At 46.9% G+C, this 26,200-nt stretch overlaps 3 protein-coding genes across 9 annotated transcripts; 1 reads left to right on the forward strand and 2 right to left on the reverse strand.

The window, feature by feature from the left end:
* Positions 1-232: 232 nt before the first annotated feature.
* FAM229A (family with sequence similarity 229 member A) lies at positions 233-3,635 on the reverse strand. The gene is made up of 3 exons (XM_083751561.1): positions 3,340-3,635; positions 2,594-2,731; positions 233-470 (listed from the first exon to the last, which is right to left on the reverse strand). Exons 1-3 carry the CDS (start codon positions 3,618-3,620, stop codon positions 368-370), a joined length of 522 nt encoding a protein of 173 aa, XP_083607687.1. The 5' UTR covers positions 3,621-3,635; the 3' UTR covers positions 233-367.
* Positions 3,636-6,495: 2,860 nt separating this feature from the next.
* On the forward strand, positions 6,496-9,606 carry TSSK3 (testis specific serine kinase 3). Its single transcript, XM_083751519.1, has 2 exons — positions 6,496-6,849; positions 8,878-9,606. Exons 1-2 carry the CDS (start codon positions 6,678-6,680, stop codon positions 9,537-9,539), a joined length of 834 nt encoding a protein of 277 aa, XP_083607645.1. The 5' UTR covers positions 6,496-6,677; the 3' UTR covers positions 9,540-9,606.
* Positions 9,607-11,055: 1,449 nt separating this feature from the next.
* On the reverse strand, positions 11,056-26,200 carry BSDC1 (BSD domain containing 1). Of its 7 annotated transcripts, none has more exons than XM_083751792.1 (12): positions 25,857-25,897; positions 25,296-25,355; positions 24,142-24,202; positions 23,230-23,346; positions 22,819-22,986; positions 22,673-22,727; positions 19,205-19,320; positions 18,606-18,674; positions 16,998-17,079; positions 15,151-15,681; positions 14,771-14,874; positions 11,056-13,956 (listed from the first exon to the last, which is right to left on the reverse strand). In XM_083751792.1, the coding sequence occupies exons 1-12, from the start codon at positions 25,865-25,867 to the stop codon at positions 13,924-13,926; spliced, it is 1,407 nt and encodes a 468-aa protein (XP_083607918.1). In that variant the 5' UTR covers positions 25,868-25,897; the 3' UTR covers positions 11,056-13,923. The 7 variants fall into 7 exon arrangements, with proteins under 7 accessions (XP_083607918.1, XP_083607917.1, XP_083607923.1 ...); XM_083751791.1 differs by lacking the exon at positions 25,857-25,897 and adding an exon at positions 25,545-25,821; XM_083751797.1 differs by lacking the exons at positions 25,296-25,355; positions 25,857-25,897 and adding an exon at positions 25,901-26,200.

A 26,200-nucleotide genomic window follows, 5' to 3' on the forward strand; every position in this document is an offset into this window, starting at 1 on the left:
AGCTCTCTGACAGAGAGGCTATCCCTCCAAATACCAGCAAGGGTTTGGGGACAGGGTGGTCATGGCAGCTGGCTGGGCTTACACATCAAGGAGGGAAAGGTCCAGTTGCACCCTTTTATTACCTGCATGTCCCGGGGCTGATTCCACTCCCCACTGCAGGGTTGATATGGGGAGGGGAGGGGAGCAGCAACAGAGAGAAATGAAGCAGAACTCCAGGAAGGACACCCACAGAAACATTTTAAGGTGTCCTTTTATTAAAATGTGCGTCACTGTTCTGTGTGGCTTGCTTTGCTGTTGTCCGGCTGTCAGTGTGTTTCCTGGGACAGCCGCTGTGGCCTCAGCACTTGAGCCCGACCTAGGGGAGCCTTCAGGTGGTTCGTGGCCTGTGGCTCCCACCCATGGCAATGTAGACGTCAATGGGGACGTTGGGCAGGGTCAGGCAGTGGCACCCTGGACATCTTCGCAGCTGCCTGCCCAAAAGACAGAGAGAGTTGATCCCTGCATTTGTTAGGAGCTGCATATTCATATGCACTGTGCAAAATGGAATGTGTCTCAGAATGTCATTCTATTTAAAATAAAATAAAATCTAAGTTCCAATTTCAAACAGAACTACTTAGGTGCTGCGCTTTACTAACTCAGGCAATCGTTTCCATGTGTGGAGCTAGTAAGGTAAAGGTAAAGGTACCCCTGACCATTAGGTCCAGTCGTGACCGACTCTGGGGCTGCGGCGCTCATCTCGCTTTATTGGCCGAGGGAGCCAGCGTACAGCTTCCGGGTCATGTGGCCAGCATGACTAAGCCGCTTCTGGCAAACCAGAGCAGCGCACGGAAATGCCATTTACCTTCCCGCCAGAGCGGTACCTATTTATCTACTTGCACTTGATGTGCTTTTGAACTGCTAGGTTGGCAGGAGCAGGGATTGAGCAACGGGAGCTCACCCCGTTGCAGGGATTCGAACCGCCGACCTTCTGATCAACAAGTCCTAGGCTCTGCGGTTTAACCCACAGCGCCACCCGCATCTCTGTGGAGCTAGTAAGTGGGTGCAACTCACCAGGACCCATGATAGGAGGTGCTCAAGACAAGGACAGATTCCTCTAGTTATCATTGTTGCACCAATGGGGACACATTTAGGAAACCACTAGGAGCAGCAGAGTGGGAAGTGCTACTTAACACAACCTTTCCCCCCTCCCCCGGTCCCCCTCTTGATGTTTTGGACTACAGCTACAGTTGTAGTCCAAAAGATCAGGAGGGAACCAAGCTGAGGACAGCTGGATATTTGCCTGCACAAGCCCCACTGGGCTAAATAAAATATATTAATTAGCACATGGCAGGGTGGGGGGAGATATAGATATGGATTTGCCACTTCAAGCATCAAAACATTGTGGGCCAGGGGAACGTCAATTCCAAATTTTCCCATCTACCTTCAAAATGCTGCACAAAGAGCGTGACAAAGCATAGTACAGTTGTTGCTGTTGTTGTTGTTGTTGTTAATCATTACTATTTATATTTGTATCCCACGTTTCCTCCCAAGAGATCAAGGTGGCTTACATGGTTCTCCACTCCCATTTTATCCTCACAACAACCTTGTGAGTTAGGTTAGGCTGAAAGTGAGTGACTGCTCCAAGGTCACCTAGTGAGCTTTATGGCTGAGAGGGGATATGACCCCTGGTCTCCCTGGTCATAGTCTTATATTTTTTGTAGACATCTATTGCCTGTTAGTTTCCCTACCACCGGGAAAATAATATATTTTATCCACTCCACACATATTTTCTTGACCATTTCTATCCCTCATCAGCTAATTTATTCTAACAGCCCTTCATTTGGTCTCTGCATAAGCCGCAGTCAGGCTGGCAACTGACAACTGTTGACTGAGCCCTGTGAGGTTTGCATATGACTAGAGGTAATTTGCTGCTAAATTACCAAAAGACCATCCAGAGCAAGTTTAGTGTCATTTCTTCTGTGCTGCCTGATGGTTTGGGTGTACAGTGGTACCTTGGGTTAAGTACTTAATTCGTTCCAGAGGTCCGTTCTTAACCTGAAACTGTTCTTAACCTGAAGCATCACTTTAGCTAATGGGGTCTCCCGCTGCTGCCACACTGCGCCTCCGGAGCACGATTTCTGTTCTCATCCTGAAGCAAATTTCTTAAACTGAGGTACTGTTTATGGGTTAGCAGAGTCTGTAACCTGAAGCATATGTAACCTGAAGCGTATGTAACCCGAGGTACCACTGTAACTAGTTCTGTCCACCCATATTTTCAGAGGCAGTTTCCCTCATACACTTGGCTGCTCGATGCAATAGAAGACGGGTTAGCACCTGCTCTCCACAGAAAGAGGAGTGGTGGCAGTTTAGGGAAACAGGAACCTGCCTTTTTTGAAGTCCATCTAGCCCATTATCATCTATGCTGACTGGCAGTGGCTCTCCAGGGACTGAGGCAAGGGCAGTTTCCAGGCCTGCTTGGCTATAGCAGAGACTAAACCTGGGACCTTGTGTGTGCAAAGGAAATGCTCTGCCAACTGAGCCACCATGGCCCTTCTCCTTCAGCTGTGGTGCCAGGGTTGAATCCTGCCTGTCCCGCTGTAAAACGTTTCCTTACCTTGTTGCAGTGCGCTCAGGGGCAACTGGCTCCTGTGTTTCGGGCGCAGTCGCCAGGCTGGGAGAATCTCCTGCCTCTATTGGAAATCTCCGAGCTTGTGGGGTCTCTTGGGAGCTCATGTCCGAGCCCCAGACCTGTCTATAGAAGAGGAGAAGTGTTCAGTGGGACATCCCTCTGCCCCTGCGCCAAGCCCATCCACCTACTCCAAAATGCCAGCTGGTTAAGCAACTCAAGGAGCATCACACACCAGCCTAGGAAGCTCCTGGTTCTTCTGAGGGTCCCCTGCCCCACTCTCAGGCCTCACAAGTGGGTGCTCAGAAGACATATCTGCCGATACCAATGAATTCTTTACTCCATTGGTTCATTTTAGGGTTGTGATCTTTTGAAAAATACTCTTAATGTCTACAGTGTTTTTGTGTATGCTGCCTGCTTAGATAATACATTGATATGCGAGTCACAGAAAGGCAGGGGAGCAAGAGAGAATCTGGTTTATGTGATTGGAAATGCAGCAATAGTGTGTTCACAAGGGGGAGTGGATCCCGTGTATTTGTGCATCGCTAAACGTCCAATAGTTCTACATTTCTGACCATGTATGAAAGAACTCAGAGGGGTGCCAGAAGCTGCCTGGAAGCCCCAGCCAACCCCATAATTCAGCTGCTAGGAAGGTAAGTGTCTGTCTTCCTGTTCCTGTCCCCCCGCCCCCCCCCACTACAGTATGGCTATAACATTATTTAAAACAACTTCACCTTGTACCTTCAACCGAAACCTGACACAGAAATTGCGCAGGGGAGGCCTTTTCCTGGTGTGGAGAAAAGTTCGCCCCAGGCCCTCTAAACGGACTCCAGGCCAGCCCAGCCCAATACATTTCACTGCTCCCAAGGCAAAGGGCAAGAGGACAGCTGCTACCTATCCTGCAGAGGAAAGTTGCTGGGCTTGCAAGTGAATCACAAGCAACAGGGTGGTGTCCTCTGCTGCACCCAAGGTCCCAGGTTAGTTTGGGGGGGGGGCAGGGCAGACCACATAGCATGAACAACTCCAACCAAGGGGAACAGCTTGGGATGTTAAGGAGCAGCAGCTCCTATTGCCACTGCCCCCCAGAATCTACCACCTGAGGTGGTCGCTTCACTCTGCCTCATGACAGGGCCAACTGGTTCCACTCCTGCTTTGGTTGAGTATTGTTTGGGTGGCCCCACCATGGGATGCCTGGAGTCTGGCATCCTGGGCCGGCCCATTCTTCTGCCTTGCCCTTGGCTCCTCCATCCCAGCCTTACCTATCAAAGGCGGAGGAGTACTCCCTAAGAGTCCACTGGGCAGGTTGAAGCGCCTATTGCAAAGGGCAGGCTGGGACGGAGCCCAGAGGGAGGCAGCGGCTCAGTGGCATTGTGACTCAGAAGGGCTACGCTCGCATCACAATGCATCCTGGCCTTCTCTCTGCTGATGGTCTCCAGGGCAGGGAATCCTAGGCTGAAAGCTCAGCCCAAGCCAGCCTGGCCCATTCCCTTCCTAGCCTTGCAGACAAGGAACTCAAGAGTCACTTCTTGCTCTCTGACAATATCCATCCATAATGGCATCCAAATCTGGGACGTTTTTGAGAGGACAATCTCATTTACATTTGCAAACCAGCCAACCCTATATGCTTTGCCCCTATTGTAGCACCAGTGTCTTCTATTACCCCCAGGTAAGAGCTTCTTTATTCATATCAGCTGACAGGTTTATATGATACCTCCAAGGGTTCAGTGTTGCTCAGCTCCTAGGAATTTTCCCTTTAACAAATCCTCCTCCTCCTCCAGCCTCTCTAGTGATGTGGCGTTCAGGTCCTCCTGAGGCACAAAGGTGATGCTAGAAAACCTGTCTCTCTTGTCTTCCTTAATGTGTGGCACAGTATGAAAATGCCCACAGTGCCTTAAAGATGCCAAGCAGAAGTTGGGACTCCACCACCATGGGTCTGTTTAGAGCAGGGATGAGGAACCTGTGGCTCTCTAGATGTCCTTGGGCTACAGTTCCCTTTGTCCATGCTAACTGGAGCTAAGGGGAGCTGAAGTCTACCAACGTCTGTTGAACCACAAGTTCCCCATCTCTGGTTTAGAAAGAGAAACGCCAGTCTTTACCTAATGGGTAAGGGAGGGATCAGCTTAATTTTGGTTTCTAACTCGGGCCTTGAAGATTTCTTTTGAAAAACCACTTACAATGGATATATTTGTTTCCAAACTCCAAGTTATGTCATCTCAACCCCTCAGTTCTTGAGTTATTCATACATTTAACATCATAGCTGCATAGTTCCAGGTCTTGCTACCAACATACAAGATGGTGGTCTTCAGTTTCCCCAAAAGCACCAACATCAAAGCCCAAAGTGCTATCAGGCAGTCATTATTACAGAATGGCAAAGAACAAAATTACTGTTGTATTTTCTTTCAGAATCTGATCATCTTCTTTATAAAGATCTGCTTGAACTGCTGGGACCTTTTAGTTTATAAAAAAATGGTAATTGTGAGAGGTTCTCTAGTTAACAGATGATGGAGAAAAACAAGAAGGAAAAAACCCCATCAGACCCTGCTGTTAAATTTCTCTGATAAACCTGAATGGCCCTTCAGAAGGCATAATGTTCAGCTAGGTGCCCTACTGGGGTTAAAATTAGTTTTGGGGTTCATTTTGACAGAATATTTTTGCAATTTCTGGAAGCTCTCTGTTGTGCACACAAATAGGTGTGCAGCCATAAGTTTGGGAAGTGTGTGTGTTCTCTTCCTTTCAGAGGTTCCAGATGAAACACTGCTGTCTTAGAGGGGATGGGCAATGAGACTGGATACGTTGCCAAAATAGGGGCTAGCACTAGCCACTATCCTCTTGGAGAATACAGTGAGTGGGAGGGTGAAGGAGCTGCCATACGCTCCAACATTCCTCAGCAAATAGGGACATTCTATTGGTGTAGAATAGAATGTCCCTATTTTCTAAGAAATGTTGGAGGGCATGCTATCTGGCCAGAAGGGTAGGATATTGAGGAGTGAGGGAATAGAGGAGAGGCAGTGGGAATGGCATTGGAGGCCCACAAGCCTGCTGTAGGTCTTCAAGGACAGGAATAAAAGCAGCTGCATCCTTCAGTTTCTGTTTGGATAGTTCTTCCTTGGGGATCTTGATGAGTGAGAGAGCAAGTTATTTGGAGCAAAGCCCCTGCTTGGCTTCTGGCTGCAAATGCCTCTAGGGCATCTCTCCCTGTGCCCAGACGCAACCCACGAGGCTACTGTACCACACTGGCTCTCTCTGTGCTGATAAGTCCCATTATATATCATAGATGAGTGATTTGAAGTAGACCACGGACTGATCCCCAGCAATTCCAGCAGCCACAGGTGCAACTGTGGTGTTCACAGATATAGAAGCACATACAAAGCCCCCCTCCCGCAGTGCCCACAGGCTCCCTTCTCCGTACTTGAAATTTGGTTTGAATGAACATGTTGCATTGTGTGTGGCACCCACAACAGATTATCTGGTTTGCAGATGTGTCCAATGACAAACTCTTATCTTAAGGAAATCATCTCACTGAATAAGAAAATGGTTGAGGGAATTAGAATACTTACTCTTAAGAGTTGCCTGACGTAGTTAGACCCAAATCCTGCCAAGTAGCCTCAAGCCAGCAGACTTCCATGATGGGGAAAAGGAGACTAACTTAATTGTCCATGTTCACCCTGGACAAGTAAAGAGGTTCACTACACTACAGTATGGACTATATTCATCTCTTACCCAAGGCCTCAAAGCTGTAGGCCTCTTGGCAGGTTAACCCATCACCCCCCTGGAGGGCACTGGAGGAAGCTGAGGGTTTGGGCAATGCAGGCTCTCCAAGGAAGCATGTCTGCTTTCCTCCCATTGGTGCAAAACTACTACCTCCAGCCCGGGGTCCTCAGGTAACACAAGGTTGCATCACAATGGGGGCTCAAAGTTTCAGGATGTCCAACCTCAGTTTCACCCCTCATCAAAGGACCTTGTCTGGGCAGGAAAAATGATCTAGCATCCTGGGCTGCAACCAATGCAGACCCTGGTCTGGGAGGCGAAGGACGGCGATGTATATACTTTGTGATGACATGATGTCCTGAGAATGACAGATGAGCACGTTAAAGACACAATGGAGGAGTTTCTTCTCTCCCATGGTTACCAGATGGGTAAAACCATTGGAGAAGGGACATATTCAAAGGTCAAGGAAGCTTTTTCAAAAAAACACCAACGAAAAGTGGCCGTGAAAATTATAGACAAAATGGGAGGACCAGAAGGTAAGAGCCAGGAAAAAGCATTAAGCACAAGACAGATAAGGTTCTGCTAGTTCACACACCTAAATCAAAGAACCAATAGGCCCAGTAGGTTGTATTTTCCTCCAGGGAGCTGGGTTTCTGTGGTACAATTGCCTGCAATTGTCATTGAAACACTCTGCAAGAGCATTGCCATTCCTCTGAATGGAGACTGGGCTGTCTTTGCCGATGTGGCTGACTAGATTGTTCTACTACAACATGTAGCAAACTGCTTACTGCTTTGCAGGATTTGTCCTTTCTGCAGGTGCTTCACCAGAACATTTGGGGTGGGGTGGGGAGAAGAGGAGGTAAGGACAGTAAACTAAAGATCCCTAAGAGCAAGCAGGAACAGCCTACTCCTCTATCTTGTCTGGAAATACGAGGCCCCTTTAAACATTACTCTAGTTTTGTCCAAATTGCTTTTATGTAAGTGGTAAAAGGAACCACCAAATAATCAGCAGGGCTGATTATGCAGCAACCAACAAAGGAAGCTCCCCATGGGAAGACGTCTGAGGTTAGTCCCTTGCCCATGGAGGTGGCATTGCTATTCGGCCTGTTGTGGACAGTTGGGAAGGGGGGGTGTATCATAGCTCCAGCTTTTTGCTGGAGGGCCAAGTGGCACAGAGGAGTTTCCAACCAGCTAAAACTGGTACACTAACTGTGGCTTTTTCTTGGCACATAGAGCCTGGCCATAGTTATCCATGGTCTGGCATTCTCCTAGTTAGTACAATGGGTTGTGTGGGGACCAGCTTTGAAGATTGCTTGGGAAGGACAGCTAGTTCCAGACACAGATGCAAGCTTCCTGACTAGGATCAGGTATTGGAAACACATTTCACCAAAAATGGTCTCCACTAGCTCCTGGCGTGTTTTCAAGTGCAATTCTAGGTCCTAAGTTTTCAATCCCTGGCTTATGATCTGGGCACTTGATGGAACATTCCAACATTGACCAGTGCAAGCCCCAAAATCTTTGAAGGTTTTCCTCACTCCCTTGTCTGAAGGCTGCTGAGTAGCAATTAGGAAGAGGACTTTTTTTGTTGTAACCCCTCTTTTCCCAAGGAAGCTTGCCCAGTACCTGCTTAGAGGTCTTTTAGGCACCAGGCAAACCCCTATTTATTTTCTCAAGCTTTTCAAAACTAGATTGTTTTAAACATTCATTTCTAGTGTACTGTTTTAGCATATTGAAAGCATATAAATGCTTCAATTGAATCATACCTCTGCCTATGGTGCGGTTGTACTAGAGTGCAAGAATTTTGGGCAATGGTATTCAGAGAAATTGATAAGATTTTAAACTACCACTTTATCCCAACTTCTCAATTAGCCCTTTTATTTATATTTGTCGAGGGTGATAAAAATTTGCATAATAAAGATTTGCTAGTACACCTGCTTATAGTAGCTAGAATGACCGTGGCACTGTTTTCAAAAAATTGGGACAGGACCAATCTTACTACTTGGTGCACTGAAGTTTGGATATTGCCTGCTGGAAAAACTAATAAGCTATGAGTCCTTAGGGGCCAAAGAAAAATGGATTTCATGTCTGTTTGTTCTGACTTTCATTTGTAAGCAAGGAGGAACATGGCCAAGGAATCCCCCTCAGCCTATGAACTAGTATGACTTATAAAATATTCAAATGTCCTGAATCAAATGTAATAACTCTCCCTTGTATAATAGGGCATATGTTTTGTAACTCTCTTTTTTTAACCATTACATCTATGCTGTAAATAGTTCCAGTCGCTACCTTCCACACATTCACATACCTGTGGTTTATTTATTATGGCTTTATTTTATGTCTTTGTTTGACAGTGAGCTGTAATTGGTGATAGACTATGTATATTGTCATCACGTCTTGTTTGAGAACTTCCCCGGTACCAACATGGTCATTAATAGAATCACATAATTTCCCTGGAGGGACTCTTTAGTTTTACCAGGAATGTGTAAATAAGCTCTTCTCCAGCCAGCTTAGTTGCTAGTTAGCCCCTGATGCATCTTTGCTTACTCTGTATTTTCCCTCTGCAGAGTTTATCGAGAGATTCCTGCCCAGAGAGCTCCAGATCGTCAAGCGCTTGGACCACAAGAACATCATCCGAGTGTACGAGATGCTGGAGTCAACGGACGGGAAGATCTACCTGGTGATGGAACTAGCAGAGGATGGAGACGTGTTTGACTGTGTCCTGCAAGGGGGGCCCTTGCCTGAGAGCCGGGCCAAATCGCTCTTCCGCCAGCTGGTGGAGGCAATCCGCTACTGCCACAGCTGTGGCGTGGCGCACCGTGACCTCAAGTGTGAGAATGCACTCCTGCAGGGTTTCAACCTGAAACTGACTGATTTCGGATTTGCCAAGCTGCTCCCCAAAAACCGGAAGGAGCTGAGCCAGACGTTCTGTGGCAGCACAGCCTACGCAGCCCCCGAGGTGTTGCAGGGCGTGCCCCACGACAGCCGGAAAGGTGACATTTGGAGCATGGGCGTGGTTCTCTACGTCATGCTCTGTGCAAACCTGCCCTTTGATGACACGGATATCCCCAAGATGCTGTGCCACCAGCAGAAGGGGGTCTCCATTCCTGGCCACTTGGGGATTTCTGAGGAATGCCAGGACCTCCTCAAAAGCCTGCTGGAACCGGACATGATCCTGAGACCTTCCATCGAAGAAGTGAGTTGGCACCCGTGGTTAGCAAGCTCCTGAGAAAAGGACCGTGTCAAAAACTCTCCCCAAATAAAAGGGGACAGGCTGTTTCCAAAATGCTCACATATATTTTAACGTTATGCTCAGTTTCTGGTCTATCCTTGCCCAATTCTTTGCACACTTCCCCCTCTCACTGGGCAAATTTGAAGTGGCCCCGGCCTCCAGAGATATATGAACAAGAGCAGAGAGGTGTGTCTTCCCTTGCCAGTCTGTCTGTCTGTCTGTCTGTCTGTCTGTCTGTCTGTCTGTCTGTCTCTCTGTCTCTCTCTCTCTCTCTCTCTCTGCCATCCAAAGCTGCCTCTAAGAAGCATTCCAATACAGACCAAGGGCATGCGTGATGACTCTTAAGGAGGGTGATGGGCTCCTCCCCAGGTGCCTCTTAAAGGCAGTGTTTCAGTGGGCATCCCGCAGGAGTACTTGCTACTTTGCAAAAAATATTCCCCCATGTCAAATATAAAACTCTAAGAAGCTGTCTTGTCCTGACCCATCAATCCACCTAGCTCAGCATTTTCAGCTCCAGCCTAAAAGAAGAGGTAAAAAGCTCCAGCCTACACCTACCTGGTGCTGTGAAGATGTTTTAGACTAAACAAATGCAGGGCAGCAGGTTGGCAGAGACTGGTCTGCTCTGACAGGGAGGTTTTTCCCAGGCTGGTACCTCAAGAGCATTTTAACTGGAGGCCTCAGGCATGTAGAGCACAGGATCTGCTGAGTGACAGCCCGTCCTTCCATAGCTGGCAGATATATCTAACAAGCTTCTGCAATCTCTTTGGGCAAAGAACAAAATGAGGCAACTGATAGGGTAGGAAAGACACCCTAGAGCCCTTGCAGCCAGAGGCCAAGCAGGGGCTGTGGATTACTTGCTCCCAAGAGCGCTCTTTCTCCCTTCTCATGAAGGCCCCAAAGTAGGAACTTTCCAAACAGAATCTGAAGGAAGCAGCTGCTTTTATTTTTGTCATGGTGGACCTAGAGCTGGGGCGGGGGGGGGGAGGGAGGGATCCCACTGCCACTCCCACATTCTCTCTCCTCTTCAGCCACCCCTAAACACCTTGCCCTTCAGGCTAGAGGATACAGATCCTTCACCCTCCCATCCCACCATATCTTCCAAGAGTATAGCAGCTAGTTGTAACCCCTATTCTGGCAATACAGCCTGTCTTGTTGCTCATCCCCTCTAAGACAGCAGTGTGTTATTTGGCATCTCTGAAAGGAAGAGAATCATAGAATGGCAGAGTTGGAAGAGACCCCAAGGGTCATCTAGTCCAACCCCCTACAATGCAGGAATCAAAGCTAACGAATCTCTGGCAGGTGGGCAGCCAACCTCGGTTGAAAAACCACCACCTTCCGAAGTTGTCGATTCCACTGTCAAACAGTTATCAGCGTCAGAAAGTTCTTCCTAAGACTTTGAATCTGAACTGAATTTGAAAAAACACACACTTCCCAAACTATGGCTGCTACACCTACTTACACAACAGGGTTGGCGGGGGGGGGGGGGAGTCAAGAAACCAATATCACCAGGCCATTTCTGTAGAACTCTTTTAATTGCTGTTAACGGCAAGTCTGTAAAAGGTTCAGGAGAAAGTCATCATTACAAAACTAAACAGCTGTTAGAGTCACTTCTTCACCCCAGCTAGAAAACAGTCCAGGGAGTTGCAGTATAATTTAAAAATGAGAGAATATTGCACAACCAAGAGAGAAGAAAATCAACTATGGAGAATTATGATGAAATCAGAGCCTCAGTGCTTTTCCCCAACCCAAACTGGGAATGAACCTCGTCCCCTTGGCACAGAATCTGGCTCTCTACTACCATGCTTTGCCCCATCATCACACAGACACATCTAAAAAAGCAAGCTGACCCAGGAGCCACAGATGTCCCGTGACAACCACCATCCTTCTCAGACACTTGGATTTGGGCTCTTCTAGGCAGATGTCACACCACTGATTCCTGGCCCCCCTATGCTCTGCTAAACTCAATGAGATCCAGTCTTCAAGGGGATATAGAATATAGTTCATTTTCTAAACTATTTTCGTGTCCCGTGGCTTAGCCAGGCCCTCATATGGATGATTAAGACACATCCAAAAGCAGTCCCCTCAAGACTGTGATGGAGCTCGTACCTGCAAATGCAGGAAACATTCATTTTTGCACTATGCTGGAGAAGGGCAGTGGGGCACACGCTACCCTGCCCCCCAAAAAACTATCCTGTTTTAGATCACAGGAATAGGAAGTGGCCTTATACCAGCAACTCGAGCAGAAGGCCAAACCCACCTCCTGCTGCTACATGATCTTTCTAAAGGGAGATGGCAAGGACTGAGACAGGAATGCAGCATGAATCTATGTGCTCCACCACTGATCCCCATTTCAGAAGCAACAGCTCATGTGGACCGAGGACGAACACAAGAAGAAATACTGTGAACAAGGCAACCAAGAAACTTGGGTGCTTCACTCTCCTTAATCTGCTTTTCGGGCTGACTCTGTTGCTAGTTTCCCCCCCAAATGGGGGTTCATTTACATGGACTGGCTCATACAGGAGCCTGCAAACATGTCTCCACACTATCAGAAGCCTCTAGGAGAGGTGACTGTAGCAGCTATAAATTCTGACAGCTACTAAGTGACCCATGGAGAGCCTCCTTCCAGCTCTCGCACAGTACTGCTACGTGCTTACTTGCTTACTCTCCTATTGGCAGTGTTTGGCTTCCAATAGGAGCAGGAAAGAGAAATAAGTAGCAGGAACTTTCTTATTCCTGTCTGGTACTCTTAAGAAGCCAGGCATTATTGAGAAGATGAATGTATGAGCAGCAGCACTGTGAGAAGGCTGGAAGGGAGTCGCCTTTGGATATCTCTGACAAATATCAGATGCTTCTGAAGGCTCAACCACAGGGGCTCTGGTATGAAACCAGCCTAAGGTATATTGCATCATTGGGGAGGAACATAAGCACATTTCCTGTCACAGCTGTATGCATCAGAGAGATGCTGAACCTCCACACTCCAACTCCCATTTGCGTCAACGGAGTTTGTGCACGAGAGCTTCCTAATGGAGAAGAAGCCCATTTCCATTTTGGACCCATTTTAGAAAAGCATGAACAGAGCTAATCAGTTCTGAGGTCAGAGATGCTCAAGTAATTACATGCGCTTTCGACTCAACTATGTTGTGGCAAGGAGCATGTCAGGAGAAGGGGGGGATCGCACCAAAAGGAAACAGATATGCCTAGAGAAGGTCAGAGAGATGCGGGCAAGGAAGGAACACAGCCTTGTAGGCAGTTGTAGCTCTTGGCAAGGTTGGGGAGCATGAGAGACCTCTCCCCAGGGATGGGGTTTTTCCAGAGGCTTGCTACATACTAGCCTTCACTTGGTTGGCGAAGGCTGCCATAGACAGAGATTGACAAATGCATCAGCCCAAGTGGGGGCGGGAAAGAGGGGCATGAGGCTTTGGCAAATGCTGGTCCTTCAACACTGACCGTCAGTGCTTCTCAGGGATGCCTAATAGCAAGGCTACCAGCAGAGGAGCTGCACTTGCGCCATTCAGCAGCTCCACAGAAACTCACACCCAGCCCTTTTCAAAGAAGGTCTTAGCAGCACAACCCAGCAGGAACATCTCCTTCCACATGCGTTCAATTCAGGGGAGCTTGTGCTGTAGATGCTCCCGCTAGTGACACGTGCTGCTAAGCAAGGATTCAGCTTAAGATTTCATTTTTATTTTTTAAAAAGTGCTTCAAGTCCCAGAAAAGCAGAGAAGGAGCAGTTCAGGAGGGACAGGTAGGGATGAGAGGACTCTCCCAGCTTTTCAATGTCCTGGCTTCCTATCAGGCAGTGCAAGATGCTAAGGGAAATAGGTATGAGCAATCAGACACCATGCTAGAGGGGTTGTCTTCTCCTTCTCTAAAAGCTTATTGGGTTTCATGAAAACACTCACACAGGAGGAGGCACAGCTAGGAAGTGGCCAGCCTAGTAAAGAACAGGCATGATAATCCTAATTATCTTCTAGAGCCCAGTCAGACTCACCCCACACCCACCCCAAACCACCATCAACTGACACCCACCTCAAACCGTGCCCTCCCCAAAGGAAAATAAATCCACACTGAGACAGCTCTGAGAGAAGCAATTGTCCAGAGGACCTACTGGGAAGATGCACCTATCCCTGTGCCCCACTCCCTCTGCCGAGGCTCTTCGGCAGCCCCACGTGATACCAGCCACCACCAGGATCCAAGTGTGGGTTATGGTCCAAGGTCCCCAACAGGATTTCAGCAGAGATGGGATGCAGCCAGCCCGGAACACATTTACACAGGAAAAAGGAACCGGTTGCTCTGTGGTTTAATTCACATTGGATGGTGCGGAGGGGGGAAGGGGGTGGGGGAAGATACCAAGATGCACCACGGAAGTGATGGCCCCATGTTATTCCCAGTCTTCCCATTCTTCATCTTCCATCTGCAGTAGGAGAGGGAGGGAGCGCAAGAAGAAAGGTGTTTTAAGGTAGGATGTTACAAAGGGACAAAGAGCAAGCACTGACCGAGGTCACACAATGATTGTGCACAGGATTAGACCAAGAGCTGCCAGCAAATTAAAGCATTTTAAGTTGATTGATCCTTTGACTTGCAAAGAACCAACCAAGCAATCCAGTCTATGTGCTGCTGAAACATTATTAAAACCTGAGACCCGAAGCCATATATACAGTTGCAATCAAAATTATTTAACCCCCATTGCAAATCAGGTTTATTATCAAAATTTTACAGACTTTCAGCTGTTGGCAATGAGGAAATCAAACAAATACAATTGAAATAGCTCAACCCAACGGATGCTTCAAGTGGTTTCCCCAAATTCAACTAAAATAAATGTGGCCTTGAAGATACAAGTGATTGGATCCCAGTCAGCAGTCTTGCCAGAGAGAGAACTAAAGCATTAAGATAGTCCTCCTCTTCCTCCTCCTCAGTGCCTGGCTGCTCCTCTTCTACAAAAAAGCAGGTGTGGCATTTTTTTCTGAAGCACAAGGACATGCCTGTGTCCAACACAAGTCATGTACATGTTAGTGTCACAAAGGTGTGAGCAACAAAATAAAGAAAAATAAGGTCCTCATTGTCTCTTCTGAAAGCCCTCTTAAGGCTGCAACCCTACAACCCTTTCCTGGGAGTATGCCAGTGACCAAACAACAGCCTTTTTTCAAAAGGCCTTTGTAATATGTTCTGCCACCACCCCAATAACCCCAGGGACGGTCTTCTGGACCTGGCTGCCTACAAGGACTCACCTCCCCAGAGATGTCCACCTTGGAGAGGGCCAACTGCACCTCTTCTTCAGTCATGTCCAGGTCAAAGTCCTTTTCCCAATCCTCACTAATATCTGTGCTAGAGCCTGAAATGAAAAGAACAACAGAGGCGTCCCCTGCTCAAGGCTTCTGAGGTACCACAAATGCCACAGCAGGAAGTAAATCACTAAACAACAACAAATGCACTCAAGGCTGTGCGGCATCCACACCTCTGTAGCCAGACCACACCAACATAGAAATGGGTGTTGTTCCAGAGCTGTCAAGGGTCAAGAGGGGCTTGCAAATAGGTAACTTTCCACATGCTAATGCACATTTACAGAGGGCTGAGGTTTGGCTCCCTGAGCACTGTCCAGGCTACCCACCTTTCTTCCCATTGTTGGAGGGAGTGGATTTCCCGCTGTCGGAGTTGAGTTCAAAGAGTCGCAGATCCATTGGCCCGTCCTCTCGCAGAGTCTCTGTCCTGCTCACTGGCTTGGCCTCCGCTTGTTCCTTGGGTTGCTCTGGGGAAGGCTTTGCCTCTGAAACAGCTGGGGAAGGATGTGCAGGCTCCGCTGGCTTTGTGAGTGAGGTCTGCTCCTCTGCGGTAGCTTCCTGCAGCCTCTGAGAGATGTCCCCTGCCCCAGAGAGCTGGGCTCCAGTCTGTAAGGGCACAGCAGGTGAAGCAGCAGCAGCAGCCGCAGCAGGGTTTGCAACCTGAGTCACCAAAGAGATGCTTTCGCTGCTTTCAGATGGAGTCACCTCTGCCGGGGCAGTGCTCAGCATAGCCCAGCTTTCCACCGATGCCTCTAGGGTCGGAGTGAGCACTGCTGCAGAGGTGGGGGAAGCTGGCTTCACCTCTTGGGGAGATTGCAAGCAGACGTTAGACTGGGAGGAGGATGACCCAAGGAATTCCTCTGTGGTAGAAGAGGTGAGAGAGTGAGGCAAAACAGGTGAGAAAATGTGTCACTGATGACATTCCTTAGCGGGGGGAAATGAGCAGGGGGAAACAAGCAGGGGGAAATTCTTGCTTTTCCCTCTGACTTGGTAAGGGAAAGACTGATCAGGAAGTTTTCCTTACAGCCTTCTGAATACTAATAATGCCTACAAAGTTTCCCTACAAAGAGAAGGTTTCTCTCCCCTGCCCTTCTCTTTTGTACTTCCTGACGTGTTATTTCTTAGCAATGAGGGCACTACCAAGAAATAAGCCATTTAATTTCCCCCTGCCAGGATGCCTGCGATTTTTTCTCCCTTTCTCCCAAGCTTTAAAAATGTCCAAAAATTGTAACACTGCTAAGCAAAACAGCTCCTAAGATTTTTTTGTGCAATAAGACAAGCAAAAACTTCATCTGCATTCATTAGTGAAATTTCAGGTGAGGGCCCCATCTTTATATATATGTGTGGCTTATGTTACTCTGTACACCAATAGGGCTACGTTAACCATCAAGGCAGACTAAGCTGGGAATCCCCAAACAAACAGTTAGAGGAGGATGGGCAACTTGCCTAGAAAAACCCACTCTTGCACTGCAACCCAGAGCAAAACTTTAGGGGGCTAGAGCATGTTTGCAGACTCCATCAGGAAAGGAGCAAACAGTGGCCCTCACCATGTTTACATAAGCCCAGCTGCTAAGGAGGCAGCCAATATTGCAAATTTCAGCCTAATGAAGACACACCAACTCCAAATCTGTCTCCAATAAGATTTCAAAATGCTGGTTCTCAACTGTGTGGAGGCCTGAGTGACCTGGGAACTAGTTACCTGAAGAACTGTCACCTGTCAAATAGATCTGCTCATGTCCTGAATTGATCAGCTGAGGCCTTGCTTCAATTAACTCCACCTTCAGGGGTTAGACAGGTGGCTACCAAAGACAAGACCTTTTCTACCATTGCACCAAAATGATGGAAGGCCCTTCCCCTTTACTATTCTTTTAGGCACCAAGTGAATTATTCTCTATTGTCCCAATTTCTGGAGATAAAAAGCATGAGTGGTTTAGTCATTGTATTTGTTCTCAAGGCAGATGCTCTTCTGGTGTTGATCTGAGTTTTATTTTGTATTTTATCCTTGCATGGTTTTAATTTGGCATGGAAGTTGCCCCAAAAGGTATTAGTGGAAAGATGCAGTAGGCATCTTTTCAATAAATAAATTGTGCATAAAGTACAGGAAACTATAAACAAAAGGGCCAGAAGACCCCTTCAGGCATCTTGCCCAGCTGGGAAGCAATTTCTTTTCACTAACCTTCTTCCTCTTCCCAGCCTGGCTCCTCTGAATGAACACTTTGTTCTGCCCGCTGCTTCAAAACCTCTCTCCGGACCTCCTCCTGGGACAGAAAGGAATTCAGATGGCTGTCAGAAGTTGCTCACCTGCTGACCAGGGAGAGGGCACAAGACTACCCCTGCAGGCAGAGTTCAAGAGCTCATACTCCTGGGTGAGAAAAGATTTCTGACAGCTGAACATGGGAAGGAAGGTGGCAAGCAAGGGGAAGAGAGAAAATACTTATAGAGCTAAACCAAAAGAACATGCCCAAGAGTAGGACAGAAGTTTCTGGGGTCAGGCTTCAAGGCAAACCCTCAATCCCCTGGAACAGGGGTCTGCAACCTGCGGCTCCGGAGCCGCATGTGGCTCTTTTACACCTTTGCCGCGGCTCCGGGGCGGATACTAGCGAGGGGAGGAGGTGCATTGTGCACCCCGACACTCCCCACTGTGGCAGGCGCTGTACTGGCTGTGACGTCGCATGGGGGCAGTGCGTGCGTTAGTCACGCACCGTCCCAACGTCACCTTCCCGCCCGCCCACCCGCTACATTGTACGGGGCATGTGCGCTGGTCACTGCATTGAAAGGGGGCATGTACGCTGGTCACTGTTTTGAAGGGGAGTGAAGAACACACAAAAAGGTAACTTGTTAATTTAACGTTTATTTCTATGAGGAGGAGTAATTCTGAGGGGTCAAACAAAGAAATAATAAAAAAGTGACAAAATTATTTTTATAATGATGAGTTTTGCGGCTCCCAGTTTTTTTCCCTTCGGAAACGGGTCCAAGTGGCTCTTTTTGTCTTAAAGGTTGCAGACCCCTGCCCTGGAAGGTACTATGGAAAGTCCTCACCTGAGCATCAGAACAGATCAACAAGAACCCCATAGGCCTGAGTGTAAACCCTCATCTGCAGGTTTACCAGTTGGTGTTCATTGCTCATGATTCTGGCAGGCTGACAACACTTGGGCTAACAAAGACTTGACTTTAAAATGTCTTGGCACAAGCAAAGAGTTTCCTGCTAACAAATAATCCCTCACCATACAAAACAGCCACTCCTTCCACTTCTCCTTAGTTCAAGCTGCACTTTGCATCTAGACTTCCAAGTCATTTGAAATGTGACCACATATGCCGCCTTACCATTTGCATGCTTGATTCTTCTCTTCATAAGGACATGATTCCTGTAGTCTGAAGCAGTGGCACTCTCTTACCACTTCCCACCCCCCAAACTGAGTAGGCCAGAATCTCAAAGAATTCTACAAGCCTAGGACATTTCCAAGGGTTCTGCTGTTCCACAGTGCAACTGAATGCTAAGTGACACACTGTCTGCTTCAGGAAAAAAGACAGGAAGGGCTTGGCAAGCAAGCTGCATTAAGGGATGAGGTAGGAGCCACTCTGTGTGCCCACAGGTGCACATGAGAAAGACCTATAAACATCTTTCCCTGAGCCTCTCTCTGGAAATGTGACTTAAAAGACTGTCCTGTAAAGACACTGTTGCACCCTCCTTCAAACACCCTTGTGTTGCCCCTTACTGCATCCTGCAATGGAGAAAAACTGACTCTGTCTCAGTCGCTCCCAGAGATAACCTCTACAAACTCACCTGCTCCAGCTGATGGACTTTGTAGAAGTAGCGTTGCCAGAATTCAGAATGGGACACAGCCACTGGCACCTGATGTCAATAGAAGGAAACAGAAGGATGAACAGGGATGCAGTGGATACAGTTGTCTTAAACCAGAATCACATTAGGGGAGTACACACAACCCCCTCATAGGAGAACAAGGCAGTTGTGGGGTTGCACTCCATAGCCCCATCAACACCAAGTGTGAGACAGGCCCTGCATGCATATACAGAGACTCCTCCACACTAGGGGGACTCTGATAAGACAGACTGTATCCTGCTGCATGGCTGAATGTGTGTAGGGAATTATGGGTAGAGAGATTACGTCTGTAAGAGGTAAGAGAAGTAACCCCTAGATTTTAAGACACTGCTGCTCCCTAGAATATTCTGATAGGAACCAAATTTTCTGAATTTAAAAGCATTACAGGGATTGCAATGGACATGTTCTGGAGCCCTGTCTCTTCCTTCAGAATAGAGAACAGCACCACCCCACAGATAAATGTGAGCAACTAACTTCTAGAGCAACTGTTTGAAAACAAGACCCAGAAGATCAAGGGAGTAAGCCACACTGCACCACCTTACCATCTTGGAATAGAGAGAGCGGATGGAAGGGCTGTTCACCAGCAACTCCGAGATCTCCCCTTTCTTCTCCTCTAGGTTGAAGTGCAATAGCCAGGCCTCAAAGAGCTGAGAGGGTCCTGCAGAGGATGGAAGAAACACCACCATATCACAGCGGAAGTGGTACAATCAGCTTCCATACCTGAGGACTGAAAAGTGACCAATGTAACACCAATTTTTGAAAAGGGATCCAAGGGGGATCCTGGAAAATTGCAGTCTGGTTAGCTTAACATCTCTCCCAGGAAGACTGGTGGAAAGTATTGTTAAAGAAACCTGGAATGTGGCAACATGAGCATAGGCCTTACTGTCATGGCTCCCTGTTTCTGGAATGCCCTCTCCAAGGAGGCTTGCCTGGGACCTTCATTACATTATCTTTAGGTGCTAGGTTAAAACATTTCTTTTCAAGTAGGCATTTGGCTGATTATCATTCTATTACTTTTTTAATGTGTTTGTTGGTTGTATTATGTATTTTGCCTTTTCATTTTGTATCGTGTTATGAACTGCCCTGTGACCTTCAGAGGAAGGGCCGTACACAAACCTAATAAATAAATAACAAAATTATGCATGGTGCGCAGAAAGTGGACAGAGAAAGGTTTCTGACCCTCTCTCATAACACTAGAACTCAGGGACCTTCGATGAAGCTGAATGTTAGAAGATTCAGGACAAACAAAAGTACTTTTCCAAAAAGCATATATAAAATTCGCTCCCCCAAGAGGCAGTGATGGCTCTTGGATGGCTTTAAAAGAGGATCACACAAATTCTTGGATAAAGCCCACAACAGCTACCAACCAAGATGGCCATGTTCTACCTCCACTGCTGGAGGCAGTATACTTCTGAATACCAGTTTTGGAAAACACTGGAGGGGAGAGTGCTGTTGAACTCAAGTCTGTCTTGCTTGTATGCTTCCTACAGCCATCTGTTTTGTCACTGTGAGAACAAGATGCCGCATCAGATGGGCAACTGGCCTGATCCAGCAGGCTCTTATGTTCTTAAATGGCCAAAGTTTGTTGGACAACAAACCAAAACCAGCACTACACCATGACAGACTGCAGTCCCTCAAGGAGGCAGTGGTGAAAATTACGTTAACTTGTTTTTCCTGTAATGTATGCTGTGCTGTGTGTGATTATGACAACGGGATTCCTGCCACACTGTGAGACAACGGGATTCCTGCTGCTTGTGAGATAAAGCTACTTTGGCAGTGTAAACAAAGTGACATGGACTTTAAGAGATAAAGCACAGCCTGCTTAACTGTGGAATTATAGCCGTGGATGAGAAGCCTTGATTTCAGTAAGTCTGCTATTTGAGAGAGGCTTAGAGATATATTACAGAGAACTCAAATGGTGGATGGGGGTTGGAAGATTAGACACATTGAAATTCTCAATGTCTGAACATTGACACATCCACACCTTCCTGGCTTTAGTGGAATATGCTTTCTGAAGACAGTACCTAAGGTTGTCATGACAAAAAGTAAAAGGGGAAGCCCCCCTTTGGCCTCATCCCCATAATATAAGCAGCGCCTCTGCACACGAAAAGTTCCTTTAACTATGTTCATTTGGTCTCAATGCTGTTGAGAGATCATGCCACGAATCTGTTCAATCCTTTTCTTTAAAGCCCTTTACAATATAGATACCCCATGTTTGGCGACAGTAAATCTCAAAAGTTAATTATGCCTTGTGTAAAACTGCTGATTCCTTTTACCTTTCCTGAACCTGCCACCAAATCAAATTGGGTCATCCCAAATTATAGTGTTATAGAAAGAAGAGGGGTGATTTTCCTAACCATTATCATGTCTTTGCTCTGTCATTCTTTTTTAAATATAATTAATAGCCACACAGGGAAATTACTCCAGTACAATGACATTGCATCATCAAGATAGTATTCGGCTGGGTGTGTGTGCGTGTGTGTGTGTAAATGATACAAGAAAAACAAAGAAATGGTAGGCACGAAGGGGCCTCTTCAGCAGAATTCTCTTCCCAAAGAAACTTGCCTGGCAACTACATCAACATCATATTGGCACCAGTTAAAGACTTGCCTCTTTTCCCAAATATATAATGATTATTTTCCCCCTCTCCTTTTCTTGCTGCTCTGGCCATTTTATTTATATATACATTTACATATACATGTACACACACACACACACATATTACACACACACACACACACATATATATATATATATGCATGCTTTGCTGCTATATCTCATCTTCAACACATACTAGGTTACAGTCATACATAAACTAATAGAAAAAATAATAGCATAGGTATAAAACATAAACATATGGTAGAAATAATGTATCTATATTCTTCCAAGATTATTTAAATCCTCTATATCTTAAATTATTAAGTATGATCACTTTCAGTGCTTTGAATCTCCTATATAATTTTGGAATTTGTATTGTATCCTTTATTATTAATCATCTTGAGATTTTTTGGCTAAGACAAGGAACAAATGAAACAACAACAATACATAGATTCAACTAATTTCACAAAATGCCTCCCCACCCTCCACCTGTATGTAGATTTAACATTCCAAGCTGGCATCCCCAAAGCAGGTTTGGCAGGCAGGCATCCACCAGGAGACTTCCCACACATTTGTTTACAGTTTCTGCCCTTTCTTAAGGCACTCTGCAGATGGCAGAGGTCAGGCTATGCCATGGATGTAAAACCTCTGGACTGTGGGCCAATCTTGTCCAGCTAGGGGGTTCAAGTTGGCCCTCCAGGGCTGGGGTGATATGGGTTAGCTAGCCTCAAAAGCTTCTACACCCCTGCATTACACTGTTCTTAGGCTCAAGTTTCCATGGTTTCTGCCCACACACCTATTTTCCAGGCAGGATCTCAGCCTGCCAGAACTGACTCTTCTGACCTTAAAAGACCAGCATGTGTATGCAGCCACTAATGGCTGGAAAGTGGAGTGCAAAACTATCCTGGTTGCCTCTCCAGGCCAAGAAGGTGGCAGGGTAGCTTCACCCTTGCCAGTCTGGTACAGAAGACTGTGAGGATAGGGGGAGTGGCAGAGGGTGGGGGAAAGCAGCAGGAGAGGGTAGGGGAAGGTGCAACTTGGCTTTTCATGAGAAGCAGGTGCCTTGCAATCCTTCCTCATTATTTGCAAAAAGTCTAACTTGCCAGAGGCCACCCGTGGCTGAGCAGGAATTCTGAGAATAGCCTCCCATGATGAACCATAACACTTCCATCATGCACCAATCCCCAACCTGTCACCCTACCTCCTTTGGACCTTTCTGCTGCAGCCCCCAAACCTAGAAGTTACTTTTCTTTTAGCAAGACCTGTATTTCAAAATTTGGGCCATCCTGTCAGGTTTTGCTTTATGAAAGCAAGCAGTATGTTGTGGACTTCAGTCACCCTCCAGGTAGATAGTTCACCCAAACACTGCCCTGACTGTGGGGTTTTTCAGTCCAAATCAGCCCCCAACTTACCATCAGGTTCATTGCAATAGGTGGCTGGGTCAGACTGAAGGCTGTACAGCCGAGCCTGGAAGAGGACAGACAGGGAGAAGCATATGAGCACAAGACATTAATGGCGGGGACAGAAGCCACTTTTGGGGGGTAGAGGCTGGAGGCACCTTGGCACTGTCGTATAACTCTGTTGTTCCAGAAGGGGTTGCCATCAGGGTTATGACGTCACAGTCAATGGTCATATCTGGTGAAGGTGCAAATGTGTCGGAGATAACACCCAGGAAGTTAGAGAGCCCTTTTCTCACTTTCTCTGTTGCACCCGAGGAACTTTCCGTCTTCACAAAAACAAAGAAATGCACAATGAAAATTAATCTAAGGCAGAGGAACCAGAGTGGGCAGTATCCCACAAAGCCTAGCATTGCTATGGGCTTGATACACCAAATCAACAAAGAGAATAATGAAAAAAGTTGTGGGGAGAGGGAAATGGCAAACACAAATGAAAACCTGCCAGCCCTCCCCAATGACATGCATTCCTGCCCCTGCCTCTCCCTCCATTTTAGTTTCCGATGCCCACTCACAGCCAGCTTCTCCTTGACCACACTGGCAGTGGCAGCAATGGTGCAGGCTGTGTCATGCTGGACCACTTGCGTGAACTCGGTCAGGTCACGTTTCATGAACTCCAAGGCCTCTGTGGACTGCAACAGAGTGAGAGGAGAATGTACTTATTGTTGGGTACACTGTGGCTGAATTTCTAAGGAGTGTGGTAGTTAGCCTGGGTTGGGGGTTAACAATCAAAGAACACCAAGTGTTTATCAATCTAAGAGTGTGGCCATCAGGAGGAGAAAACAGAATTCATACATCCAAAACAATAAGCACCTGACAGCTTTTGTTCCAATCACCTCAGGTGGCTTCAGCAACATGTTCACAACTGATCCCAAAACAAGCATTTTTAATTCCAATAACAGATACATGAAACGTGACTGTGAGATGTGAATGCTACTCCAATGAACCAAAGTATTACCATGGCAGATCAGGCCAAGGTGGGTCCATCTAGTTCAGCCTTCCCCAACCTGGGGTCCTCCAGCTGCTTTTAACTACAACTCCCATCATCCTCAAGATCCTACAGCCATGCTGTGTGGGACTGAGCTGTAGTCCAAAACAGTTGGATAATACCAGGTTGGGGAAGGCAGGACTAGTTCAGTATTTCCTTTCCCACAGCTAGCAAGCAGGTGCTTGAGAACGGCTCATAAGCTGGGGCCTTTCCTTGGCACCTAATACTAAGTAGTATAATAAGCAAAGAGGTTTTTCTTACAAAGGGAGTCATCAGTCATTAATTCAGAAGTAGCCAACTTGATGCCCCCAGACCATGATGGACTCCCACCAGCCTCAGGCAGCATGGCCAAATATCAGAGTTTGAGCTGTGTCTTTTTGACATCCTCTCTCTTTCTCTCTCTCTAGTTTACCAGTGGATAAAAAGCAGACCCACCTACCTTATCTTTGACTGTCTGAAGGCTTTGCTGTAGCCAGCTCCTCCACCAGCCTCCATCTTCCCTATTACAGGACAAACATATGAAGCTGAAATTGGGAATTTTACATAATAAACTCAAGACAAAGAATGCAGAACAGTCAGCTACTGCAGCAAATCCTACAACGGCAGCCTTTATTTCTATGAAATGTTAACAGAATCTTTTTCTAACCCCAATTCAGGACCTTCCCTTTCAAGAGCCAATGCAGAAACACCTTAAAATCAGTGTGGTACTACACTTGTGTCCTTGGCTTGGCCTCCTCCTGCCACAAGTAGAATAATTATTTAAATTCTTAGGCACACGTTCCAAAGATTTCAAAACTTGTGCGACACTTTCAAGCACTACTGCAGACCAAGGCTCCCATTTTTCTCATGAATTGTTACACATTATCTTCTTCCGTCTCTCTCTTTTGCCCTTTCTCAACATTACCTCCCAAAAGAACCAACTACAACCAAGATAGAAAGCACTTTAACAACTTAGCAGGTATTTAAATACTTATTTAAGTTTAAGGGAATATTATTGAACTCCTACAACATGATGTGAACGATGCAAAAAATGTAATACAAACTTAGCCTCCTACAGTATTTACTAGAAATCTATGAAAAAGGGTATGAACAAAATAATCATTCAGGCTTTTACAGCACATAGCCTCAAAGACATACAAGTGAATTAGAGGCTCTTGTGCCACCTGTTTAAATCATATAATTTAGTTTGGGGAGTAGTGAAAGAATGTGGATTTACTGGTTCCCTTCTCCCACATACAGTTTTTCTAGTTTGCCACAATTAATACATCATCATGGAACACACTATAACCACAATCATATTCTAGTGCTACTTTAGAGTTCTGTATATAAATGACTATACAAGTGGTCTAAGAGCAGGGCTTGGCCAAGCAACCTTTGATTCAAAGCCTTCCTCAAACCATTAAACCCCCTGCATAGCAATCAACTGCACTTCAATCTGAATGCCCCCACCATCTGTCACACTAAGGTACTACCTTACAAGGCAGCTCAACTCAACAGATGCACATGGCAAGAAAGGTAAAGCGAGTCAGTGATGAATAATCTCATATATTAACAGACCTACAAAACGGGTCAGACTGCAACACAGTGGCTTACCCAAGGCTGCCAGAGAGTCTGAACCCAAGTCCCACACATCCAAACACATCATTTGAGGTGCTGTAACAAAGCAGATGTTTTTCAGGACCCTCTTTTCCAGTTGTCCCCAGATATGCCCACTTTGACAATTCTGAGGCCTCACCGCACTATTAGCCCCGAATTCCTAGATCTCTTCCCCAAACAGCCAACGCTGCCCTACCCCCAAGCAATCCTAAACTGCCCCCCCCATACCATACAGTACAATCCTACCTTTCTCCTCCGCAACCTGATCCCCTGAAAAACCCACACTTCATCTTCTGGCTTCGCCACCACCGCCAGGGCTGCCTCTACAAAACAAGAGTGCCCAGACTCAAGAGGGAGGGGGCGGGGCTAACAACACTAACTCAGGGCCAAAGGAACACACTCTATGCATTACCAGCGGTACTCTTTCCTGCCTAATCAGTCCAGGGGTCCCGAAGCGGAGCTCTGGCACAACTCCCCGCCTCTCCTCCTCATTCGCCCCTAGGTCTCCCCCACCCCAGTCGCAAAGGCACCACTCCCAGCGATACCAGTTACGCTCACCCTTCCGCCATCTTGGCCGTCTGACGTCACCAATATTTACTGACCTTTGACACCCAGCAGAAGCCCCGCCCTTTTGACGCAGCAACCGCCACTACTTCCGGGGGATCCCCCACTTTCTCTCAATCGGGCTGTCACAACTTCTGTGTTACCATAGAAACACTTCCGGCTTCCACGATAGAGAGCTCTGAGTAGAGTGGCTTCCCTAGGGTTACACATAGAAGTAGAAAAGCCTTTTGGCGATGCCGTTGTTTTCTGCATTATGCTCCTCACACGGGCGGCTGTCAAAAGGAACCCGGAAGTGAGGGCTGGAGTGGGGAGCGTCTTCTCTCACTCTCTTTTTAATC

Source organism: Podarcis gaigeae (assembly GCF_964106915.1).
Source record: "Podarcis gaigeae genome assembly, chromosome: 8".
Lineage (NCBI taxonomy): Eukaryota > Metazoa > Chordata > Lepidosauria > Squamata > Lacertidae > Podarcis > Podarcis gaigeae.

Coding starts and splice junctions, on each gene's coding strand:
- TSSK3 (XM_083751519.1), top strand. CDS start 6,678: ATGACAGATGAGCACGTTAAAGACACAATGGAGGAGTTTCTTCTCTCC. Junction 6,850..8,877: donor CAAAATGGGAGGACCAGAAG/GTAAGAGCCAGG, acceptor TTCCCTCTGCAG/AGTTTATCGAGAGATTCCTG.
- FAM229A (XM_083751561.1), bottom strand. CDS start 3,620: ATGCTATGTGGTCTGCCCTGCCCCCCCCCCAAACTAACCTGGGACCTT. Junction 2,732..3,339: donor GTTTCGGTTGAAGGTACAAG/GTGAAGTTGTTT, acceptor CCTCTTCTATAG/ACAGGTCTGGGGCTCGGACA. Junction 471..2,593: donor CCTGAGCGCACTGCAACAAG/GTAAGGAAACGT, acceptor TCTTTTGGGCAG/GCAGCTGCGAAGATGTCCAG.
- BSDC1 (XM_083751791.1), bottom strand. CDS start 25,588: ATGAAGTGTGGGTTTTTCAGGGGATCAGGTTGCGGAGGAGAAAG. Junction 25,356..25,544: donor TCAGGTTGCGGAGGAGAAAG/GTAGGATTGTAC, acceptor GCTTTGTTACAG/CACCTCAAATGATGTGTTTG. Junction 17,080..18,605: donor AAGTCCATCAGCTGGAGCAG/GTGAGTTTGTAG, acceptor TTTCTGTCCCAG/GAGGAGGTCCGGAGAGAGGT.